Raw genomic sequence first — 17,121 nt, 5'->3', positions numbered from 1 at the left:
AGTGGTGACGCTGCTTTACAGGTGCCCACTAGCACGCCTGTTCATGTTCGGCGCTTTATCAATCTTCTCTCTCCTCATCCAAATGCAGTATTTCGCTCTTATGTTTCACAAGGCATGCAGTATGGCTTTCGTATTGGCAGCTCTCGCCCCATTGCATCTTCTGTTATGTCTCCTAATCACCCTTCGGCTTGTGCTTGCCCTGCTGAGGTTACTACTCATCTGCTTACCTGTTGTGACCGCGGAGAAACTGCGGGCCCATTTGCATCTCCGCCATTCCCTCACATGCATATTTCTGGTTTGGGTGCTATCCCGAAGTCTAATGGCAAACTGCGTATCATCCACGACCTCTCGTCCCCTGCCGGCTTGAGTGTGAATGACGGTATATCTCGGGATGAATTCAGCCTGCAGTACGAAACTGTCGATACAGCTATCTCTCTGATCATGCAGGCAGGGCGTGGCGCTCTTTTGACGAAGGTCGACATCAGGAATGCATTCCGTCTCTGTCCTGTTGCCGCCTGTGACTGGCCCTATCTAGGCATCTTCTGGCAGGGACAATTCTATCATGACAAAGTGCTACCATTTGGATTGCGTTCTGCACCATACATATTCGATAAATTCGCCACAGCAGTCCAGTTTATTCTCGAGGATGCATGCCACCTAAGCCAATTACTCCACTACCTGGACGACTTTCTGAACGTTAGTCCGCCCCACCTGCCCGTTGCGGAACATCATCGCTCACTTATCTTAGACATGCTCCGCTATTTGCAGATACCGGTGGCCTCTGAGAAAGTCGAAGGCCCATCCACATGTCTCACCTTCCTCGGCCTGGAGCTGGATTCGCTGACGTTTGAGATCCGGCTACCGTCCGCCAAACATGGGGCGTATCTCGGCAAAGTCAACGGCCTCCTTCAATCAGGCATGGCGTCCCGGCGCGAACTCGCCTCCGTGTTGGGCAATCTCTCGTTCGCGGCCCGGGCTATTCCTGCCGGTCGTACCTTCCTGAGGCGCCTGTACGACCTTGACCGTGCAACAAGCAACCTTCCAAAGCACAAGGTTCTCACCCTGTCAGCCGGAGCAGTGAACGACCTCAAATGGTGGCAGCGTACCCTATCAGTCTGGCCAGGGAAGTCGTTCTTCCTCCTGGACAAATGGACAAAGGCGCCCAACTTGCAATTGCAGACTGATGCCAGCGGTAACCAGGGCTATGGAGCGTACTTCCAGGGACGATGGATCCGTGGAGCATGGTTGCCCCACCAGCATTCAGAGTCCATACAGTATAAAGAACTGTACGCTATTGTCATCGCAACCAGTACATGGGCGTCAGAGTGGAAGTCCCTCCGTATTGAGTTTCAGTGCGACAACTCAGCTGTTGTAGACTGCATCAAATCCGGCACCAGCAGATCGCCACCCATGATGTCTCTAGTTAGGTGTCTGTATCACCTTTGCGTTGCTCACGATTGCCTGATTTCAGCAGTGCACATCCCTGGTGTTACAAATACCATTGCCGATGCTCTTTCCCGGAATCTGTTGCAGGAATTCCGCTGCCTGGCACCCACGGAACAGCTCCATCCGGACATGCCGATCTTGCCCACACCGGACTGACCGAAGACGTGGCCAGGCTGGCGTCCCTGGCAATAGCACCGTCATCCAGGAGGACATACTCAGCTTCAGAGCGGCGGTACCTGGATTTCTGTCAGCAGCATGGCGTCGTGGCCCTGCCTGGAAGCGACGTTACGCTGTGCTACTACGCAGCCCTCCTCATGCGCACACTGCGGCCGGCCTCGGTTCGCACATATATGTCAGCCATCCGGAACTTACACGTCGAAATGGGCCTCGAGTACCCGAATCAGCCGACGTCCCTGCTGTCACGAGTGTTAAGAGGCATAGCCCGTTCGTCGGGACCTGGCCGCCCTCGTTTGCCTATCACAACACCCATCCTCCGGCAACTCTGCCAACGCCTCCAAGTTTCCTCCATGCGGCACCCAGTTGACCAGGCAATGCTGCAGTGCGCCTTCACCCTGGCCTTTTATGGCTTCCTGCGCTGTGGTGAGCTCACCTCGTTGACGTTTGGCAACGTGGCCCTGGACCAACAATCATTTCGTATCACCATCACGCTGCTGCAATCAAAGACGGACCCGGACGGTAGGGGCACGGTAGTCCACGTGGGCGGCTGTACCGATGTCATCAGCTGCCCTGTTACGACGATGGTGCGGTACCTGACGGCAGTGTCAGCGGAGTCCCAATCTCCTAGAGATCAGCTGCTCGTCTACCACAATGGCCAGCCTCTGACACGAGCGGACGTCACGAGGGAGGTGCGGACCCTCCTACCGCTTTGTGGGATTACAGATCCGTCCAGCTATGCCAGCCACTCATTCCGGATCGGAGCAGCCACGTCTGCAGCTATCGCAGGCGTACCAGAGCACGTGATCCGCCATATGGGGCGATGGCGCAGCGACGCCGTGCTGCGCTATATCCGTGTTGAGCCATCCGAGGTGCGGCTAGTATCAGAGAAGCTGGCCACAGTGAGTGACTGACCAGTAGCGCTGCACCTTGACGAATGTCTCCTCCGGTATACGTACCAACTCTCAGTACCGCTATCGGTACCTAGATTTCTCGACTGCTAGCAGCTCCTGCTATACTCCTCGTTCAATGCTCGCGTTATTTCTGAGCACTGACTTATTTGGTTGGCCCACCAGGGTAACTAGCTTGGGCACTGAACTCTCAGTAGCTGGCAGCATTCTCTCTACTCTCCCGAATCACTCTATTCGGTTACTGCCCTTGGCAGGTCAGCCGCCATTTCGGTCTCACTCTCGGTCCCCGCCTCTGTCGGGTCGGCCGCCTCCATGGTTACACACTGCCAGCTCCTTCGCCCAGTTACCCTGTGGTGCCAACCAACTACTGCTGTGTCTGTGTGTGGGTCGTGTATGCCTCCGCGTACGGAGCATGCGTTAATGCAAGTTTTGCGTAGCTAAAGTATGTTAACGCGGTGATGTAATGTTTTCACTGTATGCTGATGTCTATCACGCGCGTGTTCACGCCAGCTTACGGATGCGCCGTTGTGCGCATGCGCAAACTCTCCCAGCAGCTCGCTTTGCATACGTACACCCTTCAGCAGCCTTCGTGCCTGGCTCTCTTTGTTAGTTGCATTGGCTCGCATGACTCTTGCTCCGTGTTTTCACCCACCCACCCACACCGACTTCATTGTGTTACAATTCTCATTCTGTAGCACCCCGCTTATACTACTAACCTCATTCGTCTTCCAAACTCACTCTGCTAAACAAAAACAAGCAGGGATTGGGCACTGAACTCTCAGTAGCTGGCAGCATTCTCTCTACTCTCCCGAATCACTCTATTCGGTTACTGCCCTTGGCAGGTCAGCCGCCATTTCGGTCTCACTCTCGGTCCCCGCCTCTGTCGGGTCGGCCGCCTCCATGGTTACACACTGCCAGCTCCTTCGCCCAGTTACCCTGTGGTGCCAACCAACTACTGCTGTGTCTGTGTGTGGGTCGTGTATGCCTCCGCGTACGGAGCATGCGTTAATTAAAATTTGGCTGGAACTTTTTGAGAATAGTTTTCGGAATATTGCTCAGGATCGCTCCACAATTACTCTCATATAGTTTCTAAAGGATTGGATAACAGACGCCCAATTTGGAAAAATTTATGCACAAAGTGATCACAGATTTTATGTGGTATAGATGCTGGCATAACGGTTTTTGCCTAGGTACGCGTCTATAGTTTTGAAATGGACTGTAGTATATGTGTGTGTGTGTGCGTGCGTGCGTGCGTGCGTGCGTGCGTGCGTGTGTGTGTGTGTGTGTGTGTGTGAGTGTATAGTATAGTATAGTATATACTGACATTGGCTTAGTCTGTGAAAAATGAAATGTTTGGAATGCAGTATTATCAACTGCATTAACTACTTACCATTGAGGATGTCCATGTAAAATAGTATCTGCTGAACTACGGCAGAGAGCTTCAGTCTTGTCTGAACAGCCACACTGAAGTCAGTTGTCGTCATCAGATGACACAAGACCTGCTGATCAGCTTTCCAACATGTCCTACATAGCAGCAGCGCAGTAACCCCAGCAGTAGTAGTACCAGAATCAGCAGCAGCAACCACAGCAATAGCAACAACAGCAACAGCAACACAATAGCAACAGCAGCAGCAGCAGCAGCCGCAACAGGCAGCAGCAGCAGCAACAGCAGCAGCCGCAACAGGCAGACAGTAACATAGCATTTGAGGAAACAGACTCAGTAAAGAAGCCAAGATCAGAATCATGCCATGGAAGGATGATGAAGGGAGTCAGCATTGCATCAAGCAGGTTAGTGAGGCTCTTGGTTTCAAAGTCTGTACTGTAACAGCTATCATATTTGTAGAAAGGAGAAGAGAGTGTGCAAATATGCAAGAAGTACGTATGGATGACAAATATTTTCCAGCCATGATGTGATGTTCTTTCCAGTTTCTCTTTCTATCTGGAGGAAGAGGCTAAGTTCATAAGCACACTTAAGGTTCAAAACCTATATTCCATTTGAAGCTGATTCATTCTAATGGATGATGACCAGCCACATAGGCACAATGCATAGTGATAACCATGCACACCAACACTATGATAGCTAGTACTGTGATCTCTTACTTGTACTTGTGCAGGGCAATGCTAAGGGTGTCCTTCTCTGAACTCTCTAGTGCATGTTGGATACTGCTTGTCCGGTGGACCATCAAACTGATGAGTAGAGCTTGCACTGGCCATCTGCAAAGCCACTGCATCCAGTTATCGGCACTCCACTGTGTTTCAGACTTGTGCTCAGCATTGATAGCAAGTAGACAGGATAGACAATGATGTATCTCCACAGCCAGACTGTGGTGTATGGCCAGGTCCAGTGCATTCAACCAGGATTGAACAACACCACTGGTAAGAACAGGTGGATGAAGGGTTAGTGTTTCTCCAGTCAGGTTGCACACCGACACTGCACGCCATGGTAAACCTGTGATCCAATAATGATGAACACACGCACAGAGTACGTCATCTGCCTGCACTGTCCGCCTTCACAGCTGTGTCTAACATTGGCATTGTGTCTTCTGGTTGACAGATTGTGCGATACAGATCAGTAGTCTCAAGGTACACAAAATTGATGTCAATGAAACCTCCAGGGGTGGATCCAGAGATCTCCACAGGGGTTCCAGTTTAGCCAAAACTAAAAAGCTGATTATGGTCTCCAGTAGAACATCTGCGAAACTTAGGGTGTTGCGTGGAACCCATGGAATCCCCCCCCCCCTCCCCCTCCCTCCTGGATCCGCCCCCGAGTCCTCTATACAAGGGGATAAGGTGCTCCGGGGAATGCAATGAAGCACGCAAGCACTAAATATTTATCGATATGACTCACTGGTATAGCCAAACGGCAAGGACATTTGCAGACACACACACACACACGCACGCACGCACACACTCACACACACACTCACACACACACACACACACACACACACACACACACACACACACACACACACACACATAAATACAACCCCCCCCCCCTCTCTGAACATACACTGATAACATACAGGTTGCAGTAAGTATTGGTATTACCTTGCACTTTCATAGCAGCAGTAAGCTCGGGACATGGTTGCACATCTTCAAAGCGTATCTCTTTCAGCTCAGGAAAGCAAAGCTTCACATCTGACAGCAGAGAAGGTGGGTGCTGAGAGTGTAGCAAGATGTTGAACACCGTAGACTTCTCCACAAAGTACAGACGTGGAAACTGAGAGCGAACCTTCTCTAGAAATGTGTCCAAACATTTCATAAGATTGTCCTGTATGGGGTACAAGATATCAATTCCGTTAGAGCCTCGGAAAAACTCTTCAGTATTCTTGTTGCACTGATTTTTTTCCAGAAGACAATGTAACACAGTAACGTGAAGATACTTCAATTTTACACAACAACGAGAGACGAAAGAAAAGCCTACTGAATCATCAACATATTCCTGTTGTGGAAGTGGCTACGGGAGGTGTGTGTGTGTGTGTGTGTGTGTGTGTGTGTGTGTGTGTGTGTGTGTGTGTGTGTGTGTGTGTGTGTGTGTGTGTGTGTGTGTGTGTGTGTAAGTGAAACAATAGATAATGATATAGGGCCCCGAGCCCTCCAGTGGTAGCACACTTGTGTGGCTCAAAACACGTCATACAACACTGCCGTATCTATACTTACTTGTCTTTGCAAGATATCCAGTAAGTATAGTCTGAGAGGCTCCCCGGATAGTTTGCCCAGTACAGTGTCAGTACTACCAGCCTGTCCAACTAGACACAGCACATTGGAGGCCTGCTTCAACTTGCTGGAGAGGTCCAGCAGTTCAACATGTAGCTGCCCTGCTGGCTCAGCATAGCGCAGTAAATCAAGATGCTCGGCTGTGCGGCTGTCATGGAGAATTTGACCTATGTACTGCCACTATGCATAGTGGAGATCAACAGAAGGACGTATGAATGCACATACAGATGCATACAGATACACACACACACACACATACCTTTGACCTTTGACGCCCATCGCCGGAGGCGATGATAGCAATGCTACGGCAGAAGCCATAGCAACTTGTGCTGGGATTACACCATTCAACAGCTTGCAAGGCTGAAGAATTGACCGTCACTATTCAGCCTGGTCTACACCATACAGCTATTTGGAGTGACATTTTCTGGCCAGTGAATCCCTTTTTTGGTCTTTTTCATTTTTTTTTTTTTTTTTTTTTTCCGCACACACATCACACCACATACTCCGGCATGCACTGGCTGTTGGTAACCACCCAGGAGAATGAAAGAAAAGTCAGGAAGAGTCTGAGAAAGAGAAGAAAGATGTGTGTGACCATAATCGTCGGGAATCGAACCCGCAATCTATCGATTGGAAATCGCTGCACATACCACTGCACCATATGGGACACACACATACACATACACACACATACACACATACCCACACACACGTGCACACAAACACGCATGTACGCACACACACACACACACACACACACACACACACACACACACACACACGCACACACACACGCACGCACGCACGCGCACACGCGCACACGCGCACACACACACAAACACACACACACACACAAACACCTTAGAATAGTTTTGAATGGTTAGAGATGGAGAGTAGGAGGAGGACAGAAAGGGGGAAAGGAGGATAAACCGGATAGTCCGGCATCAAGGATGCAAATAGCTTCAAGTGCTGGTGCATGCCAGCTCCATGTACATGTGCAGACTAGTTGGCGAATTCAGCGTGTGCATAGTGTCTTGTCAATGATGTACCGTGTCTCCCCGATTATAAGTCACATCCAACGATAAAGCCGAACACCCATTTCGGGTGCAGAGCTTCAGTGAAGCTTTGGTGTGTTTTCTTGAGTCACAATACGTGACACACAGTCAGTTGCGCATCCTTCTTTGACGTTTGGGCATATTGTTGTAAAACGTTCGGCTTATAATTGGTGGAAATATGGTGTGTGCTTTCAAACTATTGAATGTTTGTTGTGAAAAGCCTTTGTTTGGCTTAGGGAAGGAATAGGAATATTGTAAATCAGTACACAAGGAATGTATGGAACATCGTACGAAGTGCACACACCACACAAGCACACACATACCTGTGCATTCACATACCCACATTTACACACATGCACGTGGACTTACATTTTTCTGCACAGATGCCCATAGCTCAATAAGCTCTTTCAGCTGTCTCAGGGTGCACAACCACCACTCTGCCTGTGGCTTCAAGTCCAGTATGTACTGTGACTGCAGTATACTGTGCAGGAGAACAGTGTGATCCTGTATAAGAAAAGTCCAATACGCATGTACACGCAAGTATGCCACTGAGTGTAGGAAAGAGATGCGCATTGTCATAATAACTACTTTTTATATGCATTCCCACAGGATAGTCTGGTTGGTAAGCATCAGGTTTGTGTCTGTTCATGGCACGGTGGGAAACATGGACTAGATGCACTTGCAGGGGTAAGAATTTAGAACTGAGTCAAGAGCCCCTCAGTGTCCATTTATATGCACGTACCAAGACAGCATTTTCTCTCATTGCAAATTTTGCATCTACAGTAAAACCTGGTGTAAGCAACCTCTGGTTTTAGCGACCAGCTGCTTTTAATGACCGTTTTTTCCATGCACGAACAGCTCTACACAGAAACTGCACCGGATACAACAACCACCTGCCCTGCGCGACCAGCGACCAACTTTTAGTGTACCAAATGCCTTATTGGACCTGCACACAGCGATCAAAACCAGCCAAAGTGCCATCTTGGCGGCCATGGTTGAAGTGTGCTCTGAAGCAAGTGCATGCTGTAATCGAACTATGACTTTCTCTTGTATGACTCTGTCTTGTGTAGTTGACATTACTTCTTACCTCTTGTTGCCTGTCATGTGATTCATGTGCGTGATTCATCCTGTGGTTGCGGCTTTCTTGTACGCATGCATGTATGCTGTGCAGCTGTTTGCGCTTGCTGTGGTACGCATGCATGCTCCAGTTCCTTTCTGATACACGCTGCTCTTAGCTCTTTTTACGGTAGTTCTGGTGTGTTCCGATGGCGATGGTTTTGTGAACAAACTTCTCTCTCTTGTTGTACTGTCGTATGTATTAGCACAAACAATAACCTTCCAGTTAGTATAATTACTTGTCCAGACCTGTGTGGTGTTTTGGCCGTGGTATGCCTGAGACCGGTTGTGGGGGTAATTTTCTAACAGCGTGGTGCCGAAACCCGGGAATTGTTTGTGCGTAGACGTCAGTTTTAGTGTATGCCTCGTCGTCGTCGTCGTACGAGACAGAGAGCGAGACAAGGAGAGGTTGAGGCCTTGCCTGTATCGGACAGTGAAGCAGTTGGCGTTGCTTCTGAACCTGAAGCCATGTCTGGCCTGAAGCTGGACGGCTTGATGAAGTCCTTCGGTGGGAAGGCAGGTGACAGCTTTGATGACTTTTGGTTGAAGTACTCTGTGCTGTCGGAGGTGAACGGGTGGGACACGGCTGATAAGCGCATGCAGAGACTTCCTCTGTTTTTGGAAGGAGATGCGCTGCTCGTGTTTAGTAGAATGGAGGCTGCGGATAAGAAGGACGAGGATAAGGTGTCCGCTTTGCTGCAAAAGTCGTTCGGCGTGACAGGAAGTGATGCGTACGAAAAATTTACGTCCCGCCGGTTCCTTTCTGATGAAAGTCCTGACGCGTACGTGTCTGATTTGCAGCGGCTGCTGGCTGCATCAGGTCACAAGCTGACAGGTGATGACGATTCTGTCGTTATTGAGCAGCTGCTGGCTGGTCTCCCTTTTGATTTTGCCAAGGAGATCCGCCTGTCAAGTGCTGGGAAAGACTTACGTGTGTCCGACTGTGTGGAGAAGTTGAGAGCACTGCGCAAGGTTGTGTCAGCAAGGCCAGGTATTGCTGGTGCAGTGGTGTCTGGCCCTTCCGGTGGGAAGAAGTCCCATATTGTCTGTCATAAGTGTGGTGAACCTGGGCATATACGGAGACATTGCCCGGAAGGACGTGGTGGCGGCAGCAGTGCTGTGAAGAGCAGTGGAGGCAGCGGTGGTGGCCAGCAGAAGTCATCAGGGCCACGAAATGTTACATGTTTCTTCTGTGAGCAACCGGGTCATTATCAACAGGACTGTGAGCTCAAAAAGCAATGGCTCCGAGACCAGAAGAGAGGCAAAGGCGTGGCCGGAGCGGCTGTGGAGATCGCCGATCCATGTCTCCTAGCTACAGTAACTACCACGCGACCTGGTTTGCCTCGTGTGTTTGTAGACGTGGCTGTACCTGACAGGGATGTGTGGAGGCGCGTGCAAGCCATCATCGATACTGGCTCCTGTCGCACGCTCATTAGCGAAGCACTTGTTGACAGTTTGGGTGTCCCTGTTACTGAGAGTCTGGGCAAAGGAATTGTTGCCTTGGACGGAGAGCAGCTGACTACACGTGGCGTGGTGGAACTGCAGTTCAAGCGTGATGATGGTCCTGTGTCAATTCCTGAGTCAACTATGTCCGCTGTTGTGCTTCCTGACCTGAACGTTGTGTCGGCTGACGTGCTGATCGGCTCAGACTTCGTGACAATGTGTGGGGGTCTGCATATGGAATATGATGACGGAAGGCTAGCTGGTGTGGTGATCGGCCCGGCCCAGGAGAAGTCGGGTAAACGCGCACCTGACGTTGTCGGAGCTGTACCTACACCGACTAAGCTCCCTCGGCATGTGCAAGTCACAGAGGACGCCGACACAGGCAATGTCGTGCTTACCACCAGTGATGGCACGGTGTGCTGGAACGCTGAAGAGCGACACTGGGAGATATCGTGGAAGTGGTCAAGCAATAATGAGCCTGAGGGTTTCATTGGCTCCGGTGTGGCTCAGTATTCGCGGAGCGGTCTGTCGGAATCGCAAGAGAATACCTTCTGTGATGAAGTAGACGGATGGGTTGAGAAGGGGTGGCTCATACCTCATGATCCAGCGGTCCACGGAGAACCGGCTGCAGTACTTCCCCTGCTAGCAGTCAAACAAGAGCACAAGTTGACGACGCCTGTGAGACCGTGTTTGGACTACACTGCTTTGAACAAAGAGCTGGTATCCAACCCTGGAGCTGAAGCACCTGCGTGCCAAGAGAAGCTGCGGCAGTGGCGCGGTGCAGGAGATCCCGATTCATATGCTCTGATTGATATACGGAAGGCATATTTGCAAGTCCGTGTGTGCCCTGACCTATGGCGCTACCAGGTGGTGAAGTGGAAAGGTCAGACGTATGTCCTAACAAGAATGGGCTTTGGTCTGTCAGTAGCACCTAAGCTGATGGATTTGATTGTTCGGTACTCAACTCGCCAGTTTCCGGCTGTCGACAACTATATCGACGATCTATATGTACCCAAGGAGCAGACGGATGCCGTCGTCAAGCAGCTGGCAGAGTATGGACTCCCGACAAAGCCGGCGGAAGACCCGGCGACCGCGCGCGTTCTTGGCCTGCAGTTGAGCAAGGATGACAGCGGTGAGGTCAAGTGGGCTAGGCGAGGTGGGCCCCGAACCGCGTTGCCGGACATGTTGACACGTCGTGCAGTGTACAAGTGGTGTGGAGCACTGGTGGGCCACTACCCAGTTGCGAGCTGGCTTCGAGTGCACTGTAGCTGGTTGAAGCGTCTAACTAGCCTTCTCGGCTTGAAGTATGACGATCCGTTGCCTGACCAGCTCAAGAAGTTTTGCATTGATTTAGCCCAGCGCCTCAGCAGCGATGACCCAGTCGGCGGTGTGTGGCAAGGTCCCGGAAGTGCAGAGGATCCATGCAAAGTCTGGTGCGATGCTTCTGATATCGCGTATGGCGCGGCCTTGGAGTTCAATGGCTGTATCATCGAGGATTGCAGTTGGCTGAGAAAGATGGACGACAAGCGCCACATCAACTTGTCTGAACTGGATGCAGCTGCTGAGGGACTCAACCTCGCAGTCCAGTGGGGAGCGCGGCGAATCCAGCTGATGACCGACTCCAAAACCGTTGCTAGTTGGATCCAACAGCTTCTGACCGACTCCAAGCGCGTGAAGACCAGTGGGTTGCATAGCGTGCTTATCCAACGTCGTCTGCAGGTTATCGAAGAGACCGTGGCACAATTGGGTCTGGAAGTGGAAGTCATCTGGGTTCCGACAGCTGACAACAAGGCCGACCGGCTAACTCGCGTTCCTCAGAAGTGGACGCACTATGCTAAGACCCTGCTGAAGGATGATGTAGCTGCCATGGCCCTGACGGTGATTGGACCTGTGACTTTGGAGCAAGTCAGTGTTGCGCAACAGCAGTGCGCTGATGTCCGTCAAGCCATTGCCCAAGTGGAGAAGGGGGAGCCTGTGACGGTGGAGTGTTACAAGAAGATCGGCGGACAGCTACTGGTTGACAAAGGCATGTTGTACCGGAGTGTGAAGCTGCCTGTGGAAGGTGGCGTTGCTGTGCCAGTGATACCAGAGTCGCTACAAGGTCAGCTTGTCAGTGCTGTGCACGCCAACTCTGGTCATGCCAACTGGCAGACTATGCATGACATGCTGAGAGCTGAGTGCTATTTCCCGTCGATGTCGACAGCTTGCCAAGATTATGTGCGCCGATGCCAGGCCTGTGTCCGAGCAAGCACGAAGCGAGGTCCTGTTGGAGAGCCTGTTCGCCCGGACATCCCAGGAAAGCCTTGGAGTGAGATAGTCATTGACACCTTGGAGCTCGGTATCGATCGCTCAGGGCGGTATCACTGTGTGCTAGTCATTGTCGACGCTTTTACGAAGTGGGCAGATGCTATACCGCTACCTCGTCATGATGCCAAGTCAGTCGCTGAAGCTGTGACCAAGGTTTGCCTGCAGTTTGGCGCGCCTGAAGTCGTAAGGATGGATAACGGAACGGAGTTTGCGAATGCTGTTGTGAGTTCGCTGTTTCGCGTCTTTGGAACTAAGGTGCGCACTGGAGCAGCTTACCACCCGCAGTCACAGGGATCAGCAGAGCGGATGAACCGTACGCTCTTGACGATGATACGGAAGGTGCTTGACCGGTCATCTGATTGGAAGGACGACCTAGAAGTGCCGCTGTTTTACTACCGTACGCGGCCACACTCTGCCACCGGTATTAGCCCTATGGAAGCCATGTTTGGCTGGTTGCCACGTCATCTCATTGTGGAGAAGGATGCTGCGGCTGAGTCTCTAAGTGCGTGGGTGACCAAGCTTGCGAACAGGGCTAGCCAGATACGCGACTTGGTGGAAGAGGAGCTGTCACGGCCTGACGCATGCAGCCCCGAGGCCGAGAACCCGTACAGCCGTGGAGACCGTGTGATGATGCTACGCCCACAGCGCCAGCAGAAGAGGCTCCCGCCATACGAGGATGGATGGGTCGTCACTGAGACTGTGACCCCTGTCACCGTGAGAATTCAGAGAGATGCAGGAGGCTTGCTGCAAATGAAGACGGTCAACGTGTCACTTATCAAGCCTGATGTCTCGGACCCGACAGATGGTGTGAATGCCGATGATACAACGGAAGACCAGCCAGTAGAGCCTGAGGAAGTAATGCGTCTTCGACCCCGTGATGGCCTAAATGCCCCGGCTAGGTTCCGCCAGTAATGCCAACTGGTGGGAACGTGTAATCGAACTATGACTTTCTCTTGTATGACTCTGTCTTGTGTAGTTGACATTACTTCTTACCTCTTGTTGCCTGTCATGTGATTCATGTGCGTGATTCATCCTGTGGTTGCGGCTTTCTTGTACGCATGCATGTATGCTGTGCAGCTGTTTGCGCTTGCTGTGGTACGCATGCATGCTCCAGTTCCTTTCTGATACACGCTGCTCTTAGCTCTTTTTACGGTAGTTCTGGTGTGTTCCGATGGCGATGGTTTTGTGAACAAAGTAATTCTCTCTCTTGTTGTACTGTCGTATGTATTAGCACAAACAATAACCTTCCAGTTAGTATAATTACTTGTCCAGACCTGTGTGGTGTTTTGGCCGTGGTATGCCTGAGACCGGTTGTGGGGGTAATTTTCTAACAATGCAGTCAACAGAAGTGACAAGTGACAGTGCAGGATGCGCTGCATGCACTTGAGTGAGGTGTGCTTTTCCTGCACGAAAGTATTCTATGCTCCACACCTGTCAACATGAGTACATGGAAGTACAGTCATGCACATGTTTGTACACGATCCGATAGGCCACAAATGTGTTGGACCACTTGGCTTTAACGACCGCTTTTGCTTGCAACGTGGGGTGGTCGCTTAACCTTTTGAGCCCGGGCCCATTGAAAACCTCTGCCACGCAGAAAAAATTTAAATTCACTCTATGTGAGCAAACTTGATTTCAAACGATTCTTTCGTGTATCCTGAGCACAGAACTGTTTTTGTTTTGGAAATACAACAAAGATTACAAAAGTTATGACCGTTTTCAGAAAGGTAGTTTTATGCGAAATTGGTATTTTGAAATGTGCGCATGTAACTCCAGTTCAAACTTACGGAGCGACTCGCATTTTTTTATTACTGTACCCGTACATCCTAGGAGTCCTCTGTGCATCGGTACAGCTCGACGCCACGCCACGGAAGAAACGCGGAATCTATGTAGTTCCGTACTGACTCGTGATGTTCTAGAACGTCACGCGTGTCAGTGGCAGTGGTCATGACGTGTCAGAGCGTCACGTGTGCTCAAAAGGTTAAACCAGGTTTTACTGAACATGCATTGCCCACAGAGAGGGCTTACTAAGAAATAAAGCGAGCATGGATCAAGTTTTTGGCACACTGCAACATACCTCCAATGTTTCAATCAAGTCAGAAATACCCGGCACAATGGTAAGAGTTGATTTATCACCAACAGGATCGGAGGAAGCAGCTGACTGTTCTTCTTCACCTAACAGCAACACAGCACAAGCAAGAAAACATGTGTGTGTAAGAGGGGATGAGAATGGAGGGGGGGGGGGGCAGGGGGCAGCGGCAGCGGGGGGGGGGGGGGGGGGGGCAAGTTAAGTTTTGCATGTTGCACAATAGGATACGATTCTTGAATTCATGTACTACACTGGTGAACATAACAGGGTACTACACTGGTGAAAATACCAGTGTCAGTAAAGACATAAAGACATAGCCGAGACGTCTCTAATGGTGGATACTGCAACACAACAATCTAAAATCCTACATAATACGTCAATAGCACATACACTGCTGGTACACCACTTGGAAGATGGCAAGTAACAGCCCTGCTTAATCCAACATGCACACATATGCACGTGCACATACATACATACATACATACATACATACATACATACATACACACATTACCAGTAGCAAGCGGTAGCCTCTTCAGCGTGTGTGGGACAAACTGAAACTCCTTGTTCTGCCAGTACTGCTGCAACTTCTCCAGAGTCAGCTGAATATCATACTCATTCTGAGCTCTTGTCACTACACTGGCTAGTACAGAGCGGTGTTGCAGCAAGCCAAGGGACACGACATCATTGAGAGTGTAGTGATGGGCCATATTGTATGACTTATTTAGATGTGAGTAGAGTGATTTCCAGTGACGTGGCTGCAGACACATGCAATACACAGATGTGAGTAGAGTGATTTCCAGTGACGTGGCTGCAGACACATGCAATACACAGATGTGAGTAGAGTGACTTCCAGTGACGTGGCTGCAGACACATGCAATACACAGATGTGAGTAGAGTGATTTCCAGTGACGTGGCTGCAGATACATGCAATACACAGATGTGAGTAGAGTGATTTCCAGTGACGTGGCTGCAGATATATGCAATACGATAGCAGGGAAGGCACAGAACATAACAGGTCTTGTCTTGTCTCAAACGTAAAGGAGGCATGCCTAGTTGATTGGGAAGTGGACAGTAAGTAATTGGGTTCATCTGTACACCTTGATTCTCGAGGGTGGTTTTGTTCCTACGGATGCGGAAAAGTCAGTTTGACTGACTCTGAATGGTTGTGCCGGTGCACAAGAAAAAATCCAAGTCTGATGTTAAGAACTACCACCCGATCTCCCTCCTCTCTATTCTGTCGAAAGTCATGGACGCCATTATCAACCACTCAATCCGACAGTTCCTGGAGGCACACAACATCTTATCGAAAAGTCAGTATGGCTTCCGCAGCCAACTCGGCACCCAGGACATACTCACGCTACTCAAACACCCAATGGAGTCGCGTTGCAGCCAGAGGTGGTGTGGTTAGAGTCATTGCAGTTGATGTGGCTGGCGCATTCGACCGCGTCTCTCATGTAGGCGTTTTGCACAAGGCACAATGCTATGGTGTAACTGGGCCACTTCTCGCTTGGCTGAGGGATTACCTGACTGATCGTCACTTGAGGGTTGCAGTTGGAGGTGAACTTTCCAGTCCGTACCCGACCAAAGCCGGCGTGCCGCAGGGCAGTATCCTTGGTCCCACCGTGCGGCCTGTTCATCCTCTACACCAATGATGGCGAGGACCACCTCCCACCAGGTATGGAGCTAGCAGCCTACGCTGACGACACCACTCTCTTCCACTGCCTCACATCAAGAGCTGACATTGATTGTGGCTCCGAGCTCCTCCAGCAGGGCATTGATGCGTTTTCCCATTGGGGACATAAGTGGAGGATCAACTTTGAGCCCTCCAAGACGCAGGCTATGTCTATAGGCCACCATCGCCAGCCCTGGGAGCTCCCTCGAGCAACATTTGACGGCACACCGGTCAGTGAAGAGAGTCGGCTGAAACTCCTGGGAGTCACCTTTGACGACACCCTGAGCTACTCCTTCCACCTCCGCTCCCTAGCTTCCCGTGCTAACCAGCGGATTGGCTTCCTGAAGCGAGCGTCTCCCATTCTGGACGCCGAGAGCCGCCAACGCGTCTACAACGGCTTTGTGCGATCCACACTCGAGTATTGCCCCTTAGTGTGGATGGGCTCACCATCGTCCCATCTTAAGAAGCTGGACCAGATCCAGCGAAGGGCCCTCCACATCATCGGAGCAGGTACTTGGCTCCCTAGCCTGGCACTCCGTCGCCTGGTAGCTGCACTCGCCTATACCTACAAGCTCTGCTATCTAGATGCATCCAGCCCTCTGAAGCAGATGCTACCCAAACCAGCCACTCACCGTGCCCCCGAGACAAGACCTACCCGTCAGTCTTTCCAGCTGCAGGATTCCCATCCATACCAGATGACAACTGGCCTGCCTGCCAACACCCGGAATAGCTGCCTCCAAGGATTCCCTGCTTGCACCGTTGCAACGTGGAATGCCCTGCCACCAGACCTGTTCCACCACCCACCTGCCCAGCCCCACATGCAAAGCTTCAAGAAAAAGGTGTACCGTCACCTTCTTGCTCAGGACTGGCTCTCTGCTACTGATACACTTTGAATCTGCTCGCCAACGCTTTCCCTGTTCTTATTAGTGTTCAGCTGCTTACCTTATAACCCTGCTGCCATCATCACCAATATTCTGATTCTCATGCACATGTCCCAGAACCTGCTATCCTTCGCAGTCCCCATCACGAAGAGCACTGTGCTCTTCTATCTCCCAGCTCTCCCAGATCTCTCTCTCTCTCTCTCTCTCTCTCTCTCCATCTCTCTCCTTCTTCTCTTCTTCTCCCCTCCCCCATCTCCCGATAATTATTAGCCCCCCGTTTGCTGTGCAGTGAAGCCGAGACCCTAGG

The 17,121-nt window shown here is 50.9% G+C and overlaps 1 protein-coding gene across 1 annotated transcript in view; it reads right to left on the bottom strand.

Annotated features, from left to right (window-relative positions):
- LOC135817628 (dynein heavy chain domain-containing protein 1-like) overlaps positions 1-17,121 on the bottom strand; it is a 96,262-nt gene that overhangs the window by 52,214 nt on the left and 26,927 nt on the right. The window contains exons 28-34 of the mRNA XM_065330851.1: positions 14,773-15,016; positions 14,247-14,344; positions 7,673-7,807; positions 6,195-6,431; positions 5,583-5,805; positions 4,632-4,980; positions 3,922-4,055 (exon numbers count right to left, since the gene is read on the bottom strand). Coding sequence (XP_065186923.1) covers positions 3,922-4,055; positions 4,632-4,980; positions 5,583-5,805; positions 6,195-6,431; positions 7,673-7,807; positions 14,247-14,344; positions 14,773-15,016 — 1,420 coding nt within the window. The remainder of the gene's footprint in view (positions 1-3,921; positions 4,056-4,631; positions 4,981-5,582; positions 5,806-6,194; positions 6,432-7,672; positions 7,808-14,246; positions 14,345-14,772; positions 15,017-17,121) is intronic.

The sequence above is a fragment of the Sycon ciliatum genome, chromosome 5 (assembly GCF_964019385.1).
Source record: "Sycon ciliatum chromosome 5, ocSycCili1.1, whole genome shotgun sequence".
In the NCBI taxonomy this organism is placed as follows: domain Eukaryota; kingdom Metazoa; phylum Porifera; class Calcarea; order Leucosolenida; family Sycettidae; genus Sycon; species Sycon ciliatum.
Note: the sequence above shows the minus strand (reverse complement) of the source record. Positions and strands in the feature narration are given on the sequence as shown.